Source organism: Megascapheus bottae, chromosome 10, assembly GCF_031878675.1.
Source record: "Megascapheus bottae isolate mThoBot1 chromosome 10, mThoBot2.hap1, whole genome shotgun sequence".
Lineage (NCBI taxonomy): Eukaryota > Metazoa > Chordata > Mammalia > Rodentia > Geomyidae > Megascapheus > Megascapheus bottae.
Genome location: NC_143518.1, coordinates 62,960,631 through 62,977,617, shown reverse-complemented (window position 1 = coordinate 62,977,617; position 16,987 = coordinate 62,960,631). Strand labels below are relative to the sequence as shown.

Sequence of the window (16,987 nt, the reverse complement as noted above, 5' to 3'; positions counted from 1 at the left end):
TCAGGTGCACTGTGGATTGGGTGGGGCAGTCACTAAGTCTGCTCATCTCCAGGTATTTTGGAGGGGAGAGGGGTGGAGTGGAGGACAGAAGGAACCAGTCCTGGAGCCTGAGTTCAGGGACAGCACCCAGGTCCTCATCTTTTGTGCTTAAGGCTAGCATTGTACCACTTGAGCTTCAGCTCCACCTCTAGCTTTTTGGTGATTAATTGGAGGTAAGATCATTCTGGACTTTACTGCTTTATCTGGTTTCAAATCAAGATCCTCAGATCTCATCCTCCTAGGTAGGTAGGATTTCAGGCTTGAGCCCTCAGCACTCAGCTCAATTCCCCATCTTAGTCGTCTTCCTTTTACTGCCAACTAGAGGAATATACACATATAAAAAATGGTGCTGGCTCACCAAACATTTTAGAATGTGTTTAATGACTGAGATTGTTTTCATGAGCCCTTTTTGTCTTTTTAAACATTCTTTTAAGTTTATTTGTACTTGTTTCTCTTTTGGTATGATGCATCATTTACTGTTGAACCAGTTAATTTTCAAACCAAGAAAGCATGCTAAATGATGAATTAAAAAACTAGTATTCTAGGTTTTTAATCAATATCTTGATTCTTTGTAATGTTACTGTGTATTCCAATTTTCGGGGTGTGTGTGTGTGTGTGTGTGTGTGTGTGTGTGTGTGTGTGTGTGTGTGTGTGTTTTCGGTCATGGAGCTTGAATTCTGGGCCTGGGTGCTATCCCTGAGCTCTTCAGCTCAAGGCTACTGACCTACCCGTGGAGCCATAGCCCCACTTCCCGTTTTCTAGTGGTTAATTGTAGATAAGAGTCTCTTAGTGCCCAGGCTGGCTTTGAACCACTACCCTCAGATGTCAGCCTCCTGAGTAGCTAGGATTACGGGTATGAGCCACTGTGCCCACCTCAGGTCAAAGTTTTAATCACTATAAATAGAAATGGATTGCAATAAAATATTTTTCTTCCATTGAGATTACAGTACTTTCAATTTTCAGGTATCAGAAAACTATTCAGTTAAAGAAAAATATATCCACTATAATACTATAAGAATATTTCATAAAATCTCAAGCCAAGAATTGTATCTTTGCTTTTAAAAGAATACATTGAAAAATTGGAAAGCTGTCAGAAATCACAGAAACTTGCCTTGTTTCTCTGTGATGTTACATGATTACTTGTCATTTTTTTGCATCTGTCTATGAGCTTTCTGGTCCTTTGTACTCCATCTGGCTCTCTCCCATTTCACTGTGGCTTTTCAGGGGGGAACTGTGTCTGGGTAAGTGTAGCACATCCATGTCATCACATGTGGGGTCCCACCCTCCCTTCTCAGCAATGGGAAGGTCATGCTCGGAGTAGACATCCCCACCAAGCCCACTGAGTTGCCACTTGAATTTGGTTTATGCCTTTAAGCATAATTTTTCCTTCTTTTGTATTTTTGGTTTTGCCAGTCCTGGGGCTTTCACTCAGGGCCTGGGCACTGTCCCTTAGCTTCTTTGGCTCAAGGTGGCTCAAGGCTAGTCCTGTGCCGCTTGAGCCACCGTGCTACTTCTGGCCTTTTCGGAGTAGTTTATTAGAGGAGCCAACGGTCTCATGGACTTTGTAGCCTGGGCTGACTTTGTAGCCTGGGCTGGCTTTGAACTGTGACCCTCAGATCTCAGCCTTCTAAGTAGCTAGGATGACAGGCATGAGCCATTGGTGCCCAGCTTGTTTTTTGTTTTTGATTGTGAAATTTTAACAGTTTTAAAGTACGTAATTTAGTGGCATTAACTACACTGAAAGTATTTTGCCACCTTCACTAAATGTATCTTCAGAACATTTCCATAGCCGGGCACGGTGGCTCACGCCTGTAATCCTAGCTACTCTGGAGACTGAGATCTGGCCAGCCCAGGTGCAAAAGGACCCAAGATATTATCTCCAGTTAACCTCTAGAAAATGGGAAGTGGTGCTTGGCTCTAGGGTAGGGTGGTAGCCTTGAGCTGAGGAACTCAGGGATACTTCCCAGGCTCAGTTCAAGCCCCGTGACCCACCAAAAACAAAGCAAAACAAAAGAAACAAAAAAAAAACAGCAAAAAAATATTTTTTTTTCATCATTGCAAATTGAAACTCTGTGTTCACACCTCCCCAATTTTCTTGTGTCTTCAGTCTTTGTGAGTATATATCATAAGTGTGGAATTATAAAACAGTTGCTTAGTTGTTTTTCAGTGTCTGACTTACTTTGTTGAGCATAGTGTCTTCAAGGCTTCTGGATGTTGTGCGTTCAGAATTGCATTCTTTTCAAGGCTGAGTGTCATTCTGTTATATACATGTCTCATTTTGCTTGTCCCTTTATCTGTCAGTGCTGACATTTGGGTTTTTACTTCTTGGCTAGGGTGAACAGTGTTGCTGTTTGAAGCTCAGCTTCCACTTCTTTTGAGTATTTGTTCACAAGCACAGACGCAGACCCATGGCGATTCTGTGTGTGTGTGTGTGTGTGTGTGTGTGTGTGTGTGTGTGTGTGTGTATTTTGATTTGTTTTTGTAGTACTGTCACAATAACTGCCACATGATGTACAGGGAAAGTGCATTTTACACTGTTAGCACCCTTACAAAGTATTTTAATTTCTCCAGTGTTTTAGAATTTCCAGGTTCTCATCTACACTTGTTAGTGTCAGGGTTTTTGTTGTTGTTTTGACAATAACTATATAATGGTTTTGCCCTAGTACCCTAAGGTTTTTGGTTTGCATTTCTCTAAAGGTTAGTGATAGTGAACCCATCATTTGTATATAATCTCTGAAGGAATATCTAGTTAAGTCATTTTTTTTGTTTTTATTTTATACTTTATAGTACTGGAGTTTGAACTCAAGGCCTTATGCTTGCTAGGCAAGTGCTCTGCCACTTGAGCCACACTTCCACCCTGTTTTTTGTTTTTGTTTTTTCCTTCTCTTAGTTTGCTAGATAAGATTTCTGTTTTTTACCTAGGAACCAGCCTGGGAGCATGGTTTTCCCAACTGTTTCCTATGTGGCTGGTTTTGTGCAGTATTTTTGTTGAGATGGGAGTCAGAATTTTTCTTTTCTCTTTTTTTGGAGAGATGGGTCATGGGGATTGAACTCTGGGCCTGGGTGCTGTCCCTGAAGCTCATGGCTACTGCCCTACCATCAAGCCACAGCCTCACTTCCCATGTTAAGTGATTAATTGGAGGTAAAAATCTCATGTTCTTTAGTGCCCAGGCTGGCTTTGAACCACGATCCTCAGATCTTAGCTTTCTGAGTAGCTAGGATTATGGGCATGAGCCACTGCATCTGGCAGTCTTTACTTTTTCCTTAGGCTGACCTTGAACATGGATCCTTCTGGTTTCTGCCTTTTGAGAGGCCCAGATTACTGGCATAACCCACTGTTCCTGGCCTTGCTTCTCCTTCTCCTTCTCCTCCTCCTCCTCCTCCTCCTCCTCCTCCTCCTCCTCCTCCTCCTCCTCCTCCTCCTCCTCCTCCTCCTCCTCCACCTTTTTTCTTTGGTTGGGGGGGCAAGTCCTGTGCTTAGTCTCTGGGCATGAGCACTGTCCTTGGGTTTTCTCAAGGCTAGAGCTCTACCACTTGATCCATAGCACCACTTCAATTTTTTTTTCTCTGTATGTGGTACCGAGGAATGGAACCTGGGTCTTCATGTTTGCTAGGCAAGCACTCTACCACTTGGCTAGACTCCCAGCTTACTTTACCCATTTTTGAGCGTGTTTTTTGGTTTTCTGTGCACGCGCGCGCATATGTGTGTGTGTGTGTGTGTGTGTGTGTGTGTGTGTGTGTGTGTGTGTGTGTATGTATAGAGATTCTTTACATATTTTATTAAATTATGACCAGTTTTTGGGCTTGAACGCAGCATCTGGGCACTGTCCCTTAGCTGCTTTTGCTACCACTTGAACCACAGCACTTCTGTGGTGTTTTTGTTTATGTGGTACGGAGGAATTGAATCCAGGGCTTCAGGCATACTAGGCAAGCACTCTCCCACTAAGCCACTTTCCCAGCCCTTTACATATTTTTGCCAGCCAGCCTCCCCTCCCCTCCCCTCCCCTCCTTTCTCCCTCCACTCCCCTCCCCTCCTTTCCCCTCCCTTCTCCGCCCCTTCCCTCCCCTCCAGGGCTTGAACTCAGCCTGAATCTTTAGAGATTAGTTTTTATTCATGATAGGATAATGGTCCAACTTTATTCTTTGTCATGGTTGCTATCCAGTTTTGCCAGCACTATTTGTGGCATCTTTGTCAATGAATCAGTTGACCATATATTTCTTTCTGGGTTTTCCATTCCATTGATCTATATGTCAGGACCACATTGTTTTGAATTACTGTAGCTTAGTAAGTTTTGGAATTTGGAAAATGGAGTCTTACAATTTTGATTTCCTTTTCCAAGATTAGTTATTTGGAATAGATTCAATGAAAGCATGATTTTCTGAGGTCCCTCATGTAGTAACTTGTGTACTTTAATTGATGACAATAGAATATGCTTTTATAACTAATTGGTCATAAACAAATAACACGAGTATTAACAAAAATCTTTATAATTTTTTTTATCACTGAGTTTATAGTCTATGGTTGTGTCAGTTGTCTCTGACTGTCTTCCTTTTATCTCAAAAATTAAGCAGAATTACACTCAGTGACTTCAGACAACTTGACAGTTCTATACCTCTAATACATTTATCTATTAGATAAAAATCTGATGTGACTGGCGGAAATTTGGGTTAACTAGTTGAGGTAAAAAAGGGGAGTATGTACCGTGTGGAGAGTGGTGGGGAGGGGTGTTTAATGAATGGTTAGAGGTGAAATATACCTTTCAGAACATTATACCAGATGGGAGGTGTTAAAGATATTACTAATATTCTACCTGTTCTAGCATTTTATCTTCAGTCAGTCCTCTGTGCCTGAGTTTTCTCCATGAATCGTGGATTTGCTTGCAGTGATTGCAGACATTTTAGAGGCATCTGTTTCTGAGTATATAATTGACATAATTCAACCTGTAGCTTATTTCGTTGTATGTTACCTGCTCACTCATTAGTTAAAATAAGTTATTAGTTCATAATTCAAATAGAACAAATTGTATCTGCTTTTAAAGGTGCTTATTCAAAATGTTTGTATGTTTTTAAAAATGGATTAAAATAACATTGCTTATATCTTGCTGATATGAGGTTTTATACCATTTATTCATTTTGGAACTCTTTAGAGGAAAATTATTTGACTTGATTGTGTGTGTGTGTGTGTGTGTGTGTGTGTGTGTGTGTGTGTGTGTGTGTGTGTGTGTGAGATATGGCTTGAACTGGGTCTGGGTGCTGTCCCTGAGCTCTTCAGCTCAAGGCTACCACCCTACCTTGAGTTAATTAGAGATATGAGTTAATTGGAGATAAGAGTCTCCGATCTTTCTGTGCCCAGGCTGGCTCTGAACCTTAATCCTCAGATCTCAGCATCCTGAGTAGCAAGGATGACAGGTATGAGCCACCCCACCCAGTTTTTGATTTTTAAAGCAGGTAATGGCATTTCTGAGAATATTAAAATGGTCATCAATTAAGCAAATCATTAAAAACTACTTTTCCATGGTAACAATTTAAATTTACTTTTCACTGACAATTTTTATTCCTGTACCTTAGGACCAATGATATTAATGATAGTTTTATTTAGTTTTAATCATCCAAACCTTAGAGTTTAGACAAATGATTGAATGAGAGCAGTATGGGATTTCTTGGCAGTAATTAAGTGTTTAACTATCATGTAAAGAAACTTTAATGTCTTACATGATTATTATTATTTTTTACTAGGAAGGTGCGTCTGCCCGAAAGACTCAAACTCCTGCAGCCCAGCCTGTACCAAGGCCAGGTAAAAAATATAAAACTTTGATTTTTGTTTTTCCTCTACATAATCATTACGGTGACTTTTTTTCTGTTTCAATTGCATGTATAATAACAGAAGATACTGAAAGTTTACTTAGAACACACTAAAGGACAGTTTTCTTTAAATAAACTACCAGTATGACACAGACCTCTAAATTTAGTGCTTATAGGTATGCTTGTTCAACTTTGGTTAGTGTCAGTAAAAATTTTAATAGTCTTATCAGAAAACCATAATGGAATGAAAAGCATATTGTTGTTTTTCCTGTACCATATTTGAACAGCTTACCTGGATGTTGTAATACTCTTTACTGAAATAATATTTTCTTTAATCTGGTTTAAAGCTCATTGAAGAAATAGATTACTTGACAGTGTTTTACATTAGCATAGGTTCTTTAGCACTATGCTTTTTAATAATGAGTTTTAAAGTTATCATGAGAACAAATAGATACAGGCAAAGAGTTAAAAGAAAATTTTGACCAGGTGATGGCTCACACCTGTAATCCTAGCTACTCAGGAGGCTGAGATCTGAGGATCACTGTTCAAAGCCAGCCTGGGCACTAAAGTATGTGAAGCTCTTATCTCCAATTAACAACTTGAAAACCAGAAATGGTGCTGTGACTTAAGGGGTAGGGTGGTAGCCTTGAGCTGAAGAGCTCAGGGACAGTACCCAGGCCAGACAGTTCAGGCACCACGACTGACCACCCCCCCCCAAAAAAAAATAACTACATCATCATAATTTCAATAGACTGATATTTGTTTGGTTTTGATACAGAATTTCAGATATCTGTTACAGAGTACTTAAAACTTTGCAATTTCATTAAAATATGTTAAGCAAGGGTATTCTTAGAGTTATTTTCTACTACCTTAACTCTCCAACAAAGTGTCTATAGATAGATACATGGAGATGCCAATACTACATTTAAGTGTTTAGGATTTGTTTTGACTTTTTTTTTTTTCTATTTTGCCAACTTAAGTCCTAGCCTATACCATCGCCCCTCTTTTCTTTCTCCCCACTCTCTCTTTCTCTTTCTCTGTTCCTTCCTCCCTCCCTTTTCTTTCTTTCCGTCTCCCCCCTTCCCCTCCTCTCTTTCTCCTTTTCCTCTCCTCTTTTCCTAGATTGTACTGTTCATTGTGACTATAAAGAAAATGAAAAGACTTGGAAATGCACTGACAGGAGTTTGGGTGATATTCCTCAAAATGTCTGTAGTAGCAACAATGCAGATTTGCCTTTTTTATTTTTTTTATGTTCCTGTACAAGAAATATGTAAAACTTTGTACATGATAAGTATTAGATATTTCTGGAAGTGCTTCCAAAATTGCATTAAAATTATTTGACACTTGAATTAGAATGATTTCCTGGCTTTACATTGGCCTTAGACATAAATTTAAAAAAAATTTTAAATTGGTATTATAAGGGTCACAGTTACGTAAATCAGATAATAAGTACATTGGGCTTGGCTCCTAGCCTCTGTCTTGGAGTTTTGTGCTAAGGTTTGCTCTACCATTTGAACTACAGCCTCACTTCTAGCTGGAGGCTACTTGGAGATAAGATTTAGAGATAAAATTATCAGAATGTTTCTGAGTAAAGGATTAAAAAATTACAACCCACCCAGGTTTTTGTAAAATTATCACAAAGTAGTGGGGTAGGGAAGGCTCATATCTAAGCTGTTTTCACTAGTGTGCTCTGTGATAAAGTGAAATGTGGAATAAGACATCAAGGAGAGAATCATTTCAGCTTTTAATAACTCATTAGACTTTTACTCTGCCAAAGTGAGTAGACTGATCGTAGTATATATCACTAGTAAGCTATCTGTGATGAAAATTGTATCTTATAATAATCTTAGTCATGTGAAACCTTCCTTCTTAATTCCTGTATGGCCTTAGTTCGGCCTACTATTCTGTAAGAAATTTGGTTTTTAGCACTCATTTGATATTAAGAATTAATTTCAATGAGTGTTGCAGCTGGAAAAATAAATGTATTTGCTTATGTAATGTTGCCTGGCTTAGAAGAATTTCCTTTTAATATTTGATGTGCTCACCTATATGATTTCTCTAAATCTGAAAAATCCCACATATCAAAAATCCATTTGACAGTAAATATGTAATATGGTGAAACTGCTGCTTGGTATGTAGACTTTATGTCATTTGGAAATGGGAGTCTGATAGTTCCAGTTTTGAGCAGCTCAAAATTTTTATTTCACCATTCATTCATTCATTCCTGTGTTTTGTTTGCCAGTCCTAGGGCTTGAACTCAGGGCCTGGGCACTGTCCTTGAGCTTTCTTAAGGCCAGAACTCTACCACTTGAGCCACATCCATCATTTCTCCCTTTTTCTGTGTATGTGGTACTGAAGAATCAAACCCCAGGCTTTGTGCATGATAGGCAAGCACTCTACCACTATCAGATGTTTATTTAGTACTGGGCAAATTCCTGGATAAATTTAAAACTTTTCAATCTTAAAGAATTCCTTTGGAGGTATAACTAAAAATGGACATATGTTTCCCATTAACTTTGGAAGTACAAGTCTTGATAAGCTGTAGTCATCACTGCCTTTTCTTTTTTGAGTAGTGTCAATACTGGGGTTTGAACCTAGGGCAGAGCACTGTTGGTTTGACTTTTAATAGATGTGTACCACTGGCAGCTGGCAATCATTTTTTCCCCCATCTCTTTAAACTATTGCACATACCTCTGTTTTTTCCCTACATTATTTTTAATGGACGCACATTCCACACTTAACTTTTCCAGCCTTTCTTCTCTACTTGTAGCTCATAGATACTCTAATATGATCCATGAAATTTCTTCTCTTCAGCTATACAGTTCATAACCTATGGACTGTTGACATACTTGCACATTTAGCGTGTAGTTTCAAATCTCCATGCTGATGACTTCCAAGTTTGTATCCAAGTTAGACTCTCCAACCTATGTATTAACATGTTTCCATTTAAATGTGACACAGACCTTGTAAAACTATTTTCCCTTCAATTCTCTTTTTGCTCCTTTATAATAGTATCTCCTGTTTACAGGCATATTTTGTTCTTCATGTTTCTTTACTCCTTTCTTTGTCTGTCATTGGGTTCTCTCGGGTTATTTTACAGCATTCATCTACTTCACCTGTTTTGCTTCATCTTCATTCCTCAACTGAAGACCCATCATATATCTATATCAGAATATCTTAAATTGTGGTGAGCAGACTAGTGGCAGTTCATCTGTCTTTTGTTTCTGGACCTCAGCAAGATAAGAGAGATTAAGGGAAAATTGCTGCCATACTATTCAAGCACTTCAATCATCCTTTTTTTTAAAAGTAATTCATTGGTCTTAGATTGGAATCTAAAGAGAGAAAAAGCCTCTTGTCCTTAAGCCACAAATGATTTAGGAGCATCATTGTAGATTACTGTAATTGTTCTAACTGTGCTTCATGCTTTCACACTGTTCCTCTTTTGATCTCTTCTCTAAATCCATTATTATCTTTTTTCTTTTTTCTCAGTCCTGGGCTTGAGCTCAGGGTCTGAGCACTGTCCTTGGACTTTCTCAAGGCTAGAGCTCTACCACTTGAGCCTCAGCACCATTTCCAGCTTTTTTCTATGTATATGGTACCGAAGAATAGAACCCTGGTCATTGTGCATGCTAGGCAAGCACTCTACCATTAGGCAAAACTACCGGCCTTAAATCCATTATATTCTTTTGTAGAAAATGTGACTTGAAAAATCAAATCACGTCATTTTCTGGATTAGAAGTTACAGGATTTGTGATAGTCCTAAAATACCAATCCAGGGATGGTACATACTTGTGATTCCAGCTACACAGAGACTTTTGTTTAAAACAAACATCAAGAATGCTGGGGGCAGTAGAGTATTAGAGCCATTGCCTAATAAAGCAAGAGGTCCTGAATTCAAAACACCTTACTTGTTCTTTCCCCACTTCCATCTTTATGAATGGTATAGTATTATGTTCCTATTGCCTCAGCTCCTTGAAGGCAGAAGGTTACTTTGGGTCTGGGAGTTCAGACTTGCTTAATGTTGCACAAGAGTCTCTGTGAGAATTGATTTCCTGCTTCCATATGTAAGTTCATCTCTTGCTCTTCTTTCCTCCTCTGTGGTTGTAAACACAGCAGACTCTTCCTGCCCCTTGGATTTGCGAACATTCCTATGGACAGTTCACCCACTAGTTCTTCGCGCGTTGGCGCCTTATTATCCTCCAAAAATTCCAGCCGAAATGTCACTTCCATTGAGAGGCCTTTTCGAAATCTCTTATCTAAAAGGCATTTTGCTGAACACATTTAGTTTGTTCCTTAATACATTTTTGTTGTGTGTGCTATTCATAGGATCTGTCTCTCCTAGTCTTCTGAGAACCCTTTGAAAGAGAGGCTTAACTACTATTTTACTTTCCATTTAATAGTAACAGGCTTTGTACATAGGTTCTGTACAAATGTTACTTAAATGGAGGGTGCAGTCATTTTAAATCAAACAGAGCAGCAGCAGTGGTTTTACTTAGGGCTTTTTCTTGATTTGCCATCGGAATCACTCTGTTTATGTAGTAGAGTCACTGCAACAACATTTAGCATCAGCTCTAGCTGGAGGGCCAGTATATTGTAAATAAATATCATGACCTGGCTAAGAACTTACTATTTTTTTAAGTCAGAATTACTTACCATGATTCCTGTGTATAGGAGGAAAGCTTGCCATGGTAACTTTCCTGACAGTGGCAAATGGGAATATGCATTTAAGTCATATGCATTATGCAGACCCTTGCTACGAAGGGGCCTTCAGCTTTTCTGCATGGTTTCTGGTATCTTCGCTAAAAAATACAAAGCCAGGGGCCGGGAGTTTGGCCCAGTGGTAACGTGCTTGCCTAGCATGCACGAAGACCTGGGTTGGATTCCTCGGTACCACATACGTAGAAAAAAAGCCGAAAATGCTGCTGAGGCTCAAGCGGTAGAGCTATAGCTTTGAGAAAGTCCAAGGACAGTGCTCAGGCCCTGAGCTCAAGCCCAGGACTGGCAAAAAAAAAACAAAAACAAAAAAAAAGCCAGACTCATACTCTTGCACACAGTCGCCTAATCTCTTTGCCTCCTTTGAATCGAGCTTAACATAAGCTTGCTTGAGGGTCACAGCACCCCTGTCTTGGTGCTTACATACTTTAATTCTCTTTTGTAATTTTACCGCTAAACCTTTGATCTTTATTTTTCAGTCTGTGTGGAATATCCCCATACATGCTCGCACACATCCTCTACACTGGGTCTTGAACTGAGGTGTTATACCAGTCTGGGGGCTTGAACTCAGGACTTGGGCACTGGCACTGAGCTGCTTTTTTTGCTCAAGGTTAGCACTGTACTGCTAGAACACAGTGCCATTTCTGGTCTTTTCTGTTTATGTGGCACTGAGAAATCGAACCAAGGGCTTCACACATTCTAGGCAAGGACTCTACCACCAAGCCACATTCCCAGCCCTCTAGCTAGTAATGTGAATACTGGCAGTCTTAGGCCTTTGTTGTCAAAGCTTGAAGATAAGAATATGGTTTTTGTAACAGATGTGGTTTCTCTCTTCTTCCCCTCTCCCCCAGTTTCTCAAGCAAGACCTCCTCCAAATCAGAAGAAAGGTAAGATTTTAAAGTTACTTAATAAGTAAAAGTGGGTGAACCAGATTATAAAGCAGGTGCTGGTGCCATTCGTGTATGTACCTTTTCTGATTGGTCCAGGTCCAAAACATGCCAATTACAAATATTTTTCCTGTTATTGCTAGTTAAAACCGCGATTTTTTTAAGCTCTAAAGAATTAGTTATACATTTGGAAAATTTCATTTTCTTGTGGACAGAGCAAGGATAATTGCTTCTAATAAAAATATACTTGCTGTGCTTAAAATTTGGTCTTTACAGGATCACGGACGCCCATTATCATAATACCTGCTGCTACCACTTCTTTAATAACCATGCTTAATGCGAAAGACCTTCTACAGGATCTGAAGTAAGTGCATTATGAAGCTTCTTTCCCTAGGACACTGAGATGTCACTGAGAAGTTAGTTTTATTGAGTCAGCATTATTTAATTGGAGAAAATAAACTTTCATTTAATAGCTGTCATTTATTTTTTATTTTTTATTTTTGCTGTTCTTATGGCTTGAACTGAAGGCCTGGGTGCTGTCCTGAGCCTCTTTGTGCTCAAGGCGAATGCTCTGCCAGTTAAGCACCACTTCTGGCCTTTTCTGAGTATTATTGGTGATAAGAGTCTCACCAGCTTTATTGCCTGGGCTGGCTTGAACTGCAATCTCAGCCTCCTGAATAGCTAGATTACAGGTGCAAGCCACCACTCCCCACTCAGTACATTCTTTTATATGTGGATCCTTAAGAGGAAGCTACAGAAACTTCTAAAATTATAAGAAAAGGCATTATTCTTTTCAAATGAATTGTTTTGTTCTTCTCTGAAGATCTTAAGGAATTTTAAAATAAGTTCAGCTATTTTCTCCTGAGGATGAAAAGAGTAGATGCTTAACCTAGACAGCAATCTAAGTTCAAGAAATAAAATCCAAACTATATACCATAATCATCAGCATCAGCTTACCTTTTTGAAATTCTTCACTTTTCTAATAATTCCCCCCAACCCCTCTGCCCCCCCCTTTTTAGCCAGTCCTGTTCTTGAGCTCAGGGCCTGAGCACTGTCCTTGGGCGTTCTCAAAGCTAGAGCTTTACCACTTGATCCACAGCACCACTCTGGCTTTTTCTACGTATGTGGTACCAAGGAATCGAACCTGGATCTTCATGCATGCTAGGCAAACATTCTTACCACTAGGCCGAACTCCTGGCCTGTGAGAATTTCCTTTTTAAAGAGTTACAATTCATTTTGTTCTAAAAAAACAGTGGTAAATAGGTATAAAATAAATTTATCTCCAGCCATCCTCAGACTTAAGTTTAACTGTAGGATGATTACATGTGTTCAATAGCATTTTTCTTTATGTTGACAAATACACATGTACCACTCATACGTACTTTTTTATGTTTATATACTTGATTGTACTTTTTCTCTGTAGAAAAATGGGTAGTGTGGAAGTTGTTTTAAATAATTTTTAGTGATTGATACATAAATAGCAAAATTTAAAATGAACTGTGTTTAGTTGACTTCCAGAATGCTGTCAAATTAATTAGAATGAGCCTGGCAAAATGAGAATCTCCCATTTGGGTTTCTCCCCAGATACACTGATTGCCGAGAAGGGTGCATATTTTATGCGCATCAGCACACACTGGTATAGCTTTTGTCCCAGTGCTTCTTGTCATATAGGGGAAAGAAAATGGAACGAATGTGAAGTGCATTGTGTGAACACTCGCTGTAGGGAAAGGGTTAGCTGTCTTTTTCTGCTGTAACGTTTTCATCCATCATACTCAGCATGTCTCAGTGTAAATAGATCTTGTTATGCTATACACTTGCACCATGCACCTGGTGACTTAATCTTGATGTTTGTTATGAATTTGGACTGTGGTTTATTAATCTTTTGGGGGGGGCAGTCCTGGGGCTTGTACTCAGGGCTTGAGCACTGTCCTTGGGCTTTCTCAAGCCTAGGGCCCTACATCTTGAGCCACAGCACCACTTTGGGTGTCAGTAATAGCTAAAGCTTTACATTGTTGAGGGGTGTGTCTTAAATTCTCTGTTTAAAGAATTCTAGCCCCCTAGGGTAATACAAATTTAAATTCAGTCCAGAGTTGATGCCATTATAGTGACTCTTGCCCTTGATTTACAAATTATCTAGGAAACCATTTCTTCTACTTAATAGATCAACACGAGTGTGTGTGCTATGGTTTGTATCAGTTCATGATGTTTAATTTTCTTTGTTGATGTATATCATGACTACCCTTAGAACATGAAACTTAGTTTCTTATACTTTATGTTTTTGGATCTGATGAGCTTTTTCCCCCCCTCTTTGGTCAGTTGTATGACTTGAACTCTGGGCCTGGGCGCTGTCCCTGAGCCCCCTGAGCCACAGTGCCACTTCTGGTTTTCTGATGGTTAATTGGAGATAAGAGTCTCACAGACTTTAGAAACTTTAGTGCCCAGATGGCTTTGAACCGTGATCCTCAGATCTCAGCCTCTTGAGTAGCTAGAGCCTGATGATCTTTGAGGCTTATAAGTCATTTTCATGATTTGGTAATTTGATTTTCACTTCTTACAATATTTAGTAATCAATGATGAATTTTTTTTATGTGTACTTGTCACAAGCATTCACAGTAAGTTGGTGAAATGTCAAGAAAATTTTTACTATCAAGGCAGAAATGTTTTTTGTTGGCTTTTGTTATGTCCGAAGCTATATTATTGCTGGAGATAGTTTGGATTTCGATGGAAATTTCCCTGTTTCTGATTGTTTATCTTATCTTAACATATTTAAAATGGTCAAAAACCTGTGTATAAGTAGTAAGTGAAAGTACTTTAAACATACAAACAATTCTGGTATCTAATTAGAAACAGGTGGGAATCTTGGACTCTTGTAGCTGAGCCTGCGTGTGGCCAAGCCCAGGGACACTTGCAACTTGTGGCTACCCCTTCTGGTCGACTCCTAAGGCTGCACCTCCTTGTTTACCTGGCCCTTCCTGACCTATTGGGCACTTTGAGAAGTGAATGTCCATGAATGGCCAGAGAGAATTGTGTGTGTGCAGAGAATGGAATGAAAAGGATCTGCTGGCATAATTGGGCTGGCAATGTATTATTGGTGTTATTATATGACTTACAGCAAAGGAGTTGTGGCTTGTGACTTCTGATTCAAAAAGCATTTATTGGCCAAAACAAGAAAAGAAAAATTTTGTTATTAGTTATTAGAACCTTTGCAATTTTTATCTTAATATATTACAAATCTAGTATTTATAGTGAAAGAAATCACAAAGTACATTTTAATGTCGTTCTTTAAAACCCTGGATATGGAGAAGCAAAGCAATTAAATAGACCACATTTTGAAGGTAGATTATGATAGTTTTCTTCAAAGTGCAAAACATTTCCTTCATTGTTTAACACCTCATTGCAGCTTACATTTCCCCTACTGCTTGAGTCAGCTGGAGGCTTTGCTATGTAATAATGAATAATTGAAACCTCCTCCATACAATTTTAGGATTGGCTTTAACTCAGGGTTCAAATTGGCTAGATTCGGTTTGGTTTTATATAAAATTGTGGACTCCTCAATTTTGTAGCCCCTCCAATCAATAAGTAAATGAAACAAAAAATACAACTAGGCTTAAATTTTTGGCATCCTAAATAGCAGACCTGAAAAAAGTGTTGTAGATTATTTTTAAATTAACGTACCAGGTAGAATGTCTGTTCTGGGTGTGATGGCAGAGTCCACAGAGAAGAGATTGCACAGGGAATGCTCAGAATTTCGGGAGAGGGTTCCCTTTGCATTCCTGCCTATCAGGAAACTACTTGAGGTCTCCAAAAGAAGCAGGCAGGATGGGGACAGTTCTTGAAGCTCACATGATGGGAACTGTCCATGTTACAACCACAGGCACTTAGAGTGGCTTGGAAAGTCATACAACAGTTTTTAGGGGTTTTTTGCAGTAGCATCTAGGTCCATAATTGATGATGATAAGCTAGCCTTCATTGAGATATAATTAGTTGTTGGAGTGAAATTGCCCTGTGTGATTATTTTAAAGATAATTTGAAAATGCACCGGCTGTTCTTAGATGGCCTTCCTTTAGAGGTCCTTCCTATGGTTCTTATTTGGGATTTGTTAGAATTAAATCTGTGGATTATTGCCGATCATGATTCTGAGAAGCTTGAAGACCTTTGCAGCTTCTTCACATAGATATTCCTTGGAATATTTTTTCTGAGGAAATTGAATTTTCAGTGGATGTGAGGAGTACTCCAGAGAAGATTTACTGAATACCTCCTGAAGCCTCCCTTTAACTTTTCCATTTGAGCGGCTGTCTTGCTTTTGTTTTGCTAGTAAATCGGTTGGAAATATTGGGCCTTGAACTTGCTAGGCAGGTACTTTGTCATGTATCTACAGCCCCTTTTTGCTTCAGTTATTTTTCAGTTGTGTTGTACATTTTTCCAGGGGGCCAGTCATGGACCACAGTTTTTGCTTCCCTGGTGTTTTGCATCACAGGCTTGTTGAGATGGGGGGGGAGGTATCTTACTAACTTCTGCCTTAGCTATCCTTGAATTATGATCTTTTCCATCTCCAAATCCTAAGTAGCTGGTATTAAAGACATTTGCCACCAGCCAGTTTGAGGTTTAAATGTCCTGATATTGTTGGTTTTGCTTCAAGTTCAGTTTTGAGACATTCGGGTTTTCTTTGCAATTGCCAATGTGAAGATTATGTCTTAGAGAAAGGGAAGAAAGGAAGACAAGTGTGGGCTTATTTCTAGTACTACTATTATGCTGAATTTTAACCCCAGAGAGTCTGTTTATGAGAAAAGGAACCCTGACTAGATTGCGTGTGGTAAGATTTGAGCTTTGTTTCCCATACTAGAAGAAGCCCAATGAGATGTGGGAAACCAAGCCTAGATTTAATTGGTTTGCAAATGCTTGCTATGCCTAGTGAAGCACGGAGTCACTTCCGAGTTCTCTTTTTCACCTAAATGTTCTTTACAGTTTTTTGCTAAGAATTGGGTTGCTTTTAAAAATCTTGAAGTACTTTAGTAATAACTTTCAAGGTTTTTTTGGAGGCATTATTCCAGTTAGTGAGTTTGTCATATTATCATATAAGAAGCAGAAAAAAAGACCTAGTTACTAGTTAGAATGGCCAATATAAGGAAAAGTAACAATAAATGGTGGTGGGAATGTGGCCAAAAGGGGAACCCTGTTATATTGTTGGTAGGAATATCACCTTGGTGATATTCAGCCACTCTAGAAAGCAGTATGGAGGTTCCTTAAAAGACTTAAAGCATAGAGCTTCCCTATGACCCAGTAGTTTCACTCTTGAACATTTATCCAATGGTCCATAAACCAGTCCATAATAAAGCCACCAACACAGTCAGGTTCATTGCAGAATTGGTTTACCATACCCAAGATGTGAAATCCACCTAGATCTCCCTCTCCCTCTCCCTCTCCCTTCCCCCTCTCCTCCCCCTCCCTCTCTCCCTTCCCCCTCTCCTCCCCCTCCCTCTCTCCCCTCCCCCTCCCTCCTTCCCCACCCTCCTTCTCTCCCTCTCCCTCTTTCTCTCTCCCTCTCT

At 39.3% G+C, this 16,987-nt stretch overlaps 1 protein-coding gene across 1 annotated transcript in view; it reads left to right on the top strand.

Moving 5' to 3' along the window:
• Positions 1 to 16,987, top strand: part of Cdc73 (cell division cycle 73) — a 93,792-nt gene that overhangs the window by 58,143 nt on the left and 18,662 nt on the right. The window contains exons 11-13 of the mRNA XM_090341482.1: positions 5,776 to 5,833; positions 11,406 to 11,441; positions 11,718 to 11,805. Of these exons, the coding sequence (XP_090197608.1) occupies positions 5,776 to 5,833; positions 11,406 to 11,441; positions 11,718 to 11,805 (182 nt within the window). The remainder of the gene's footprint in view (positions 1 to 5,775; positions 5,834 to 11,405; positions 11,442 to 11,717; positions 11,806 to 16,987) is intronic.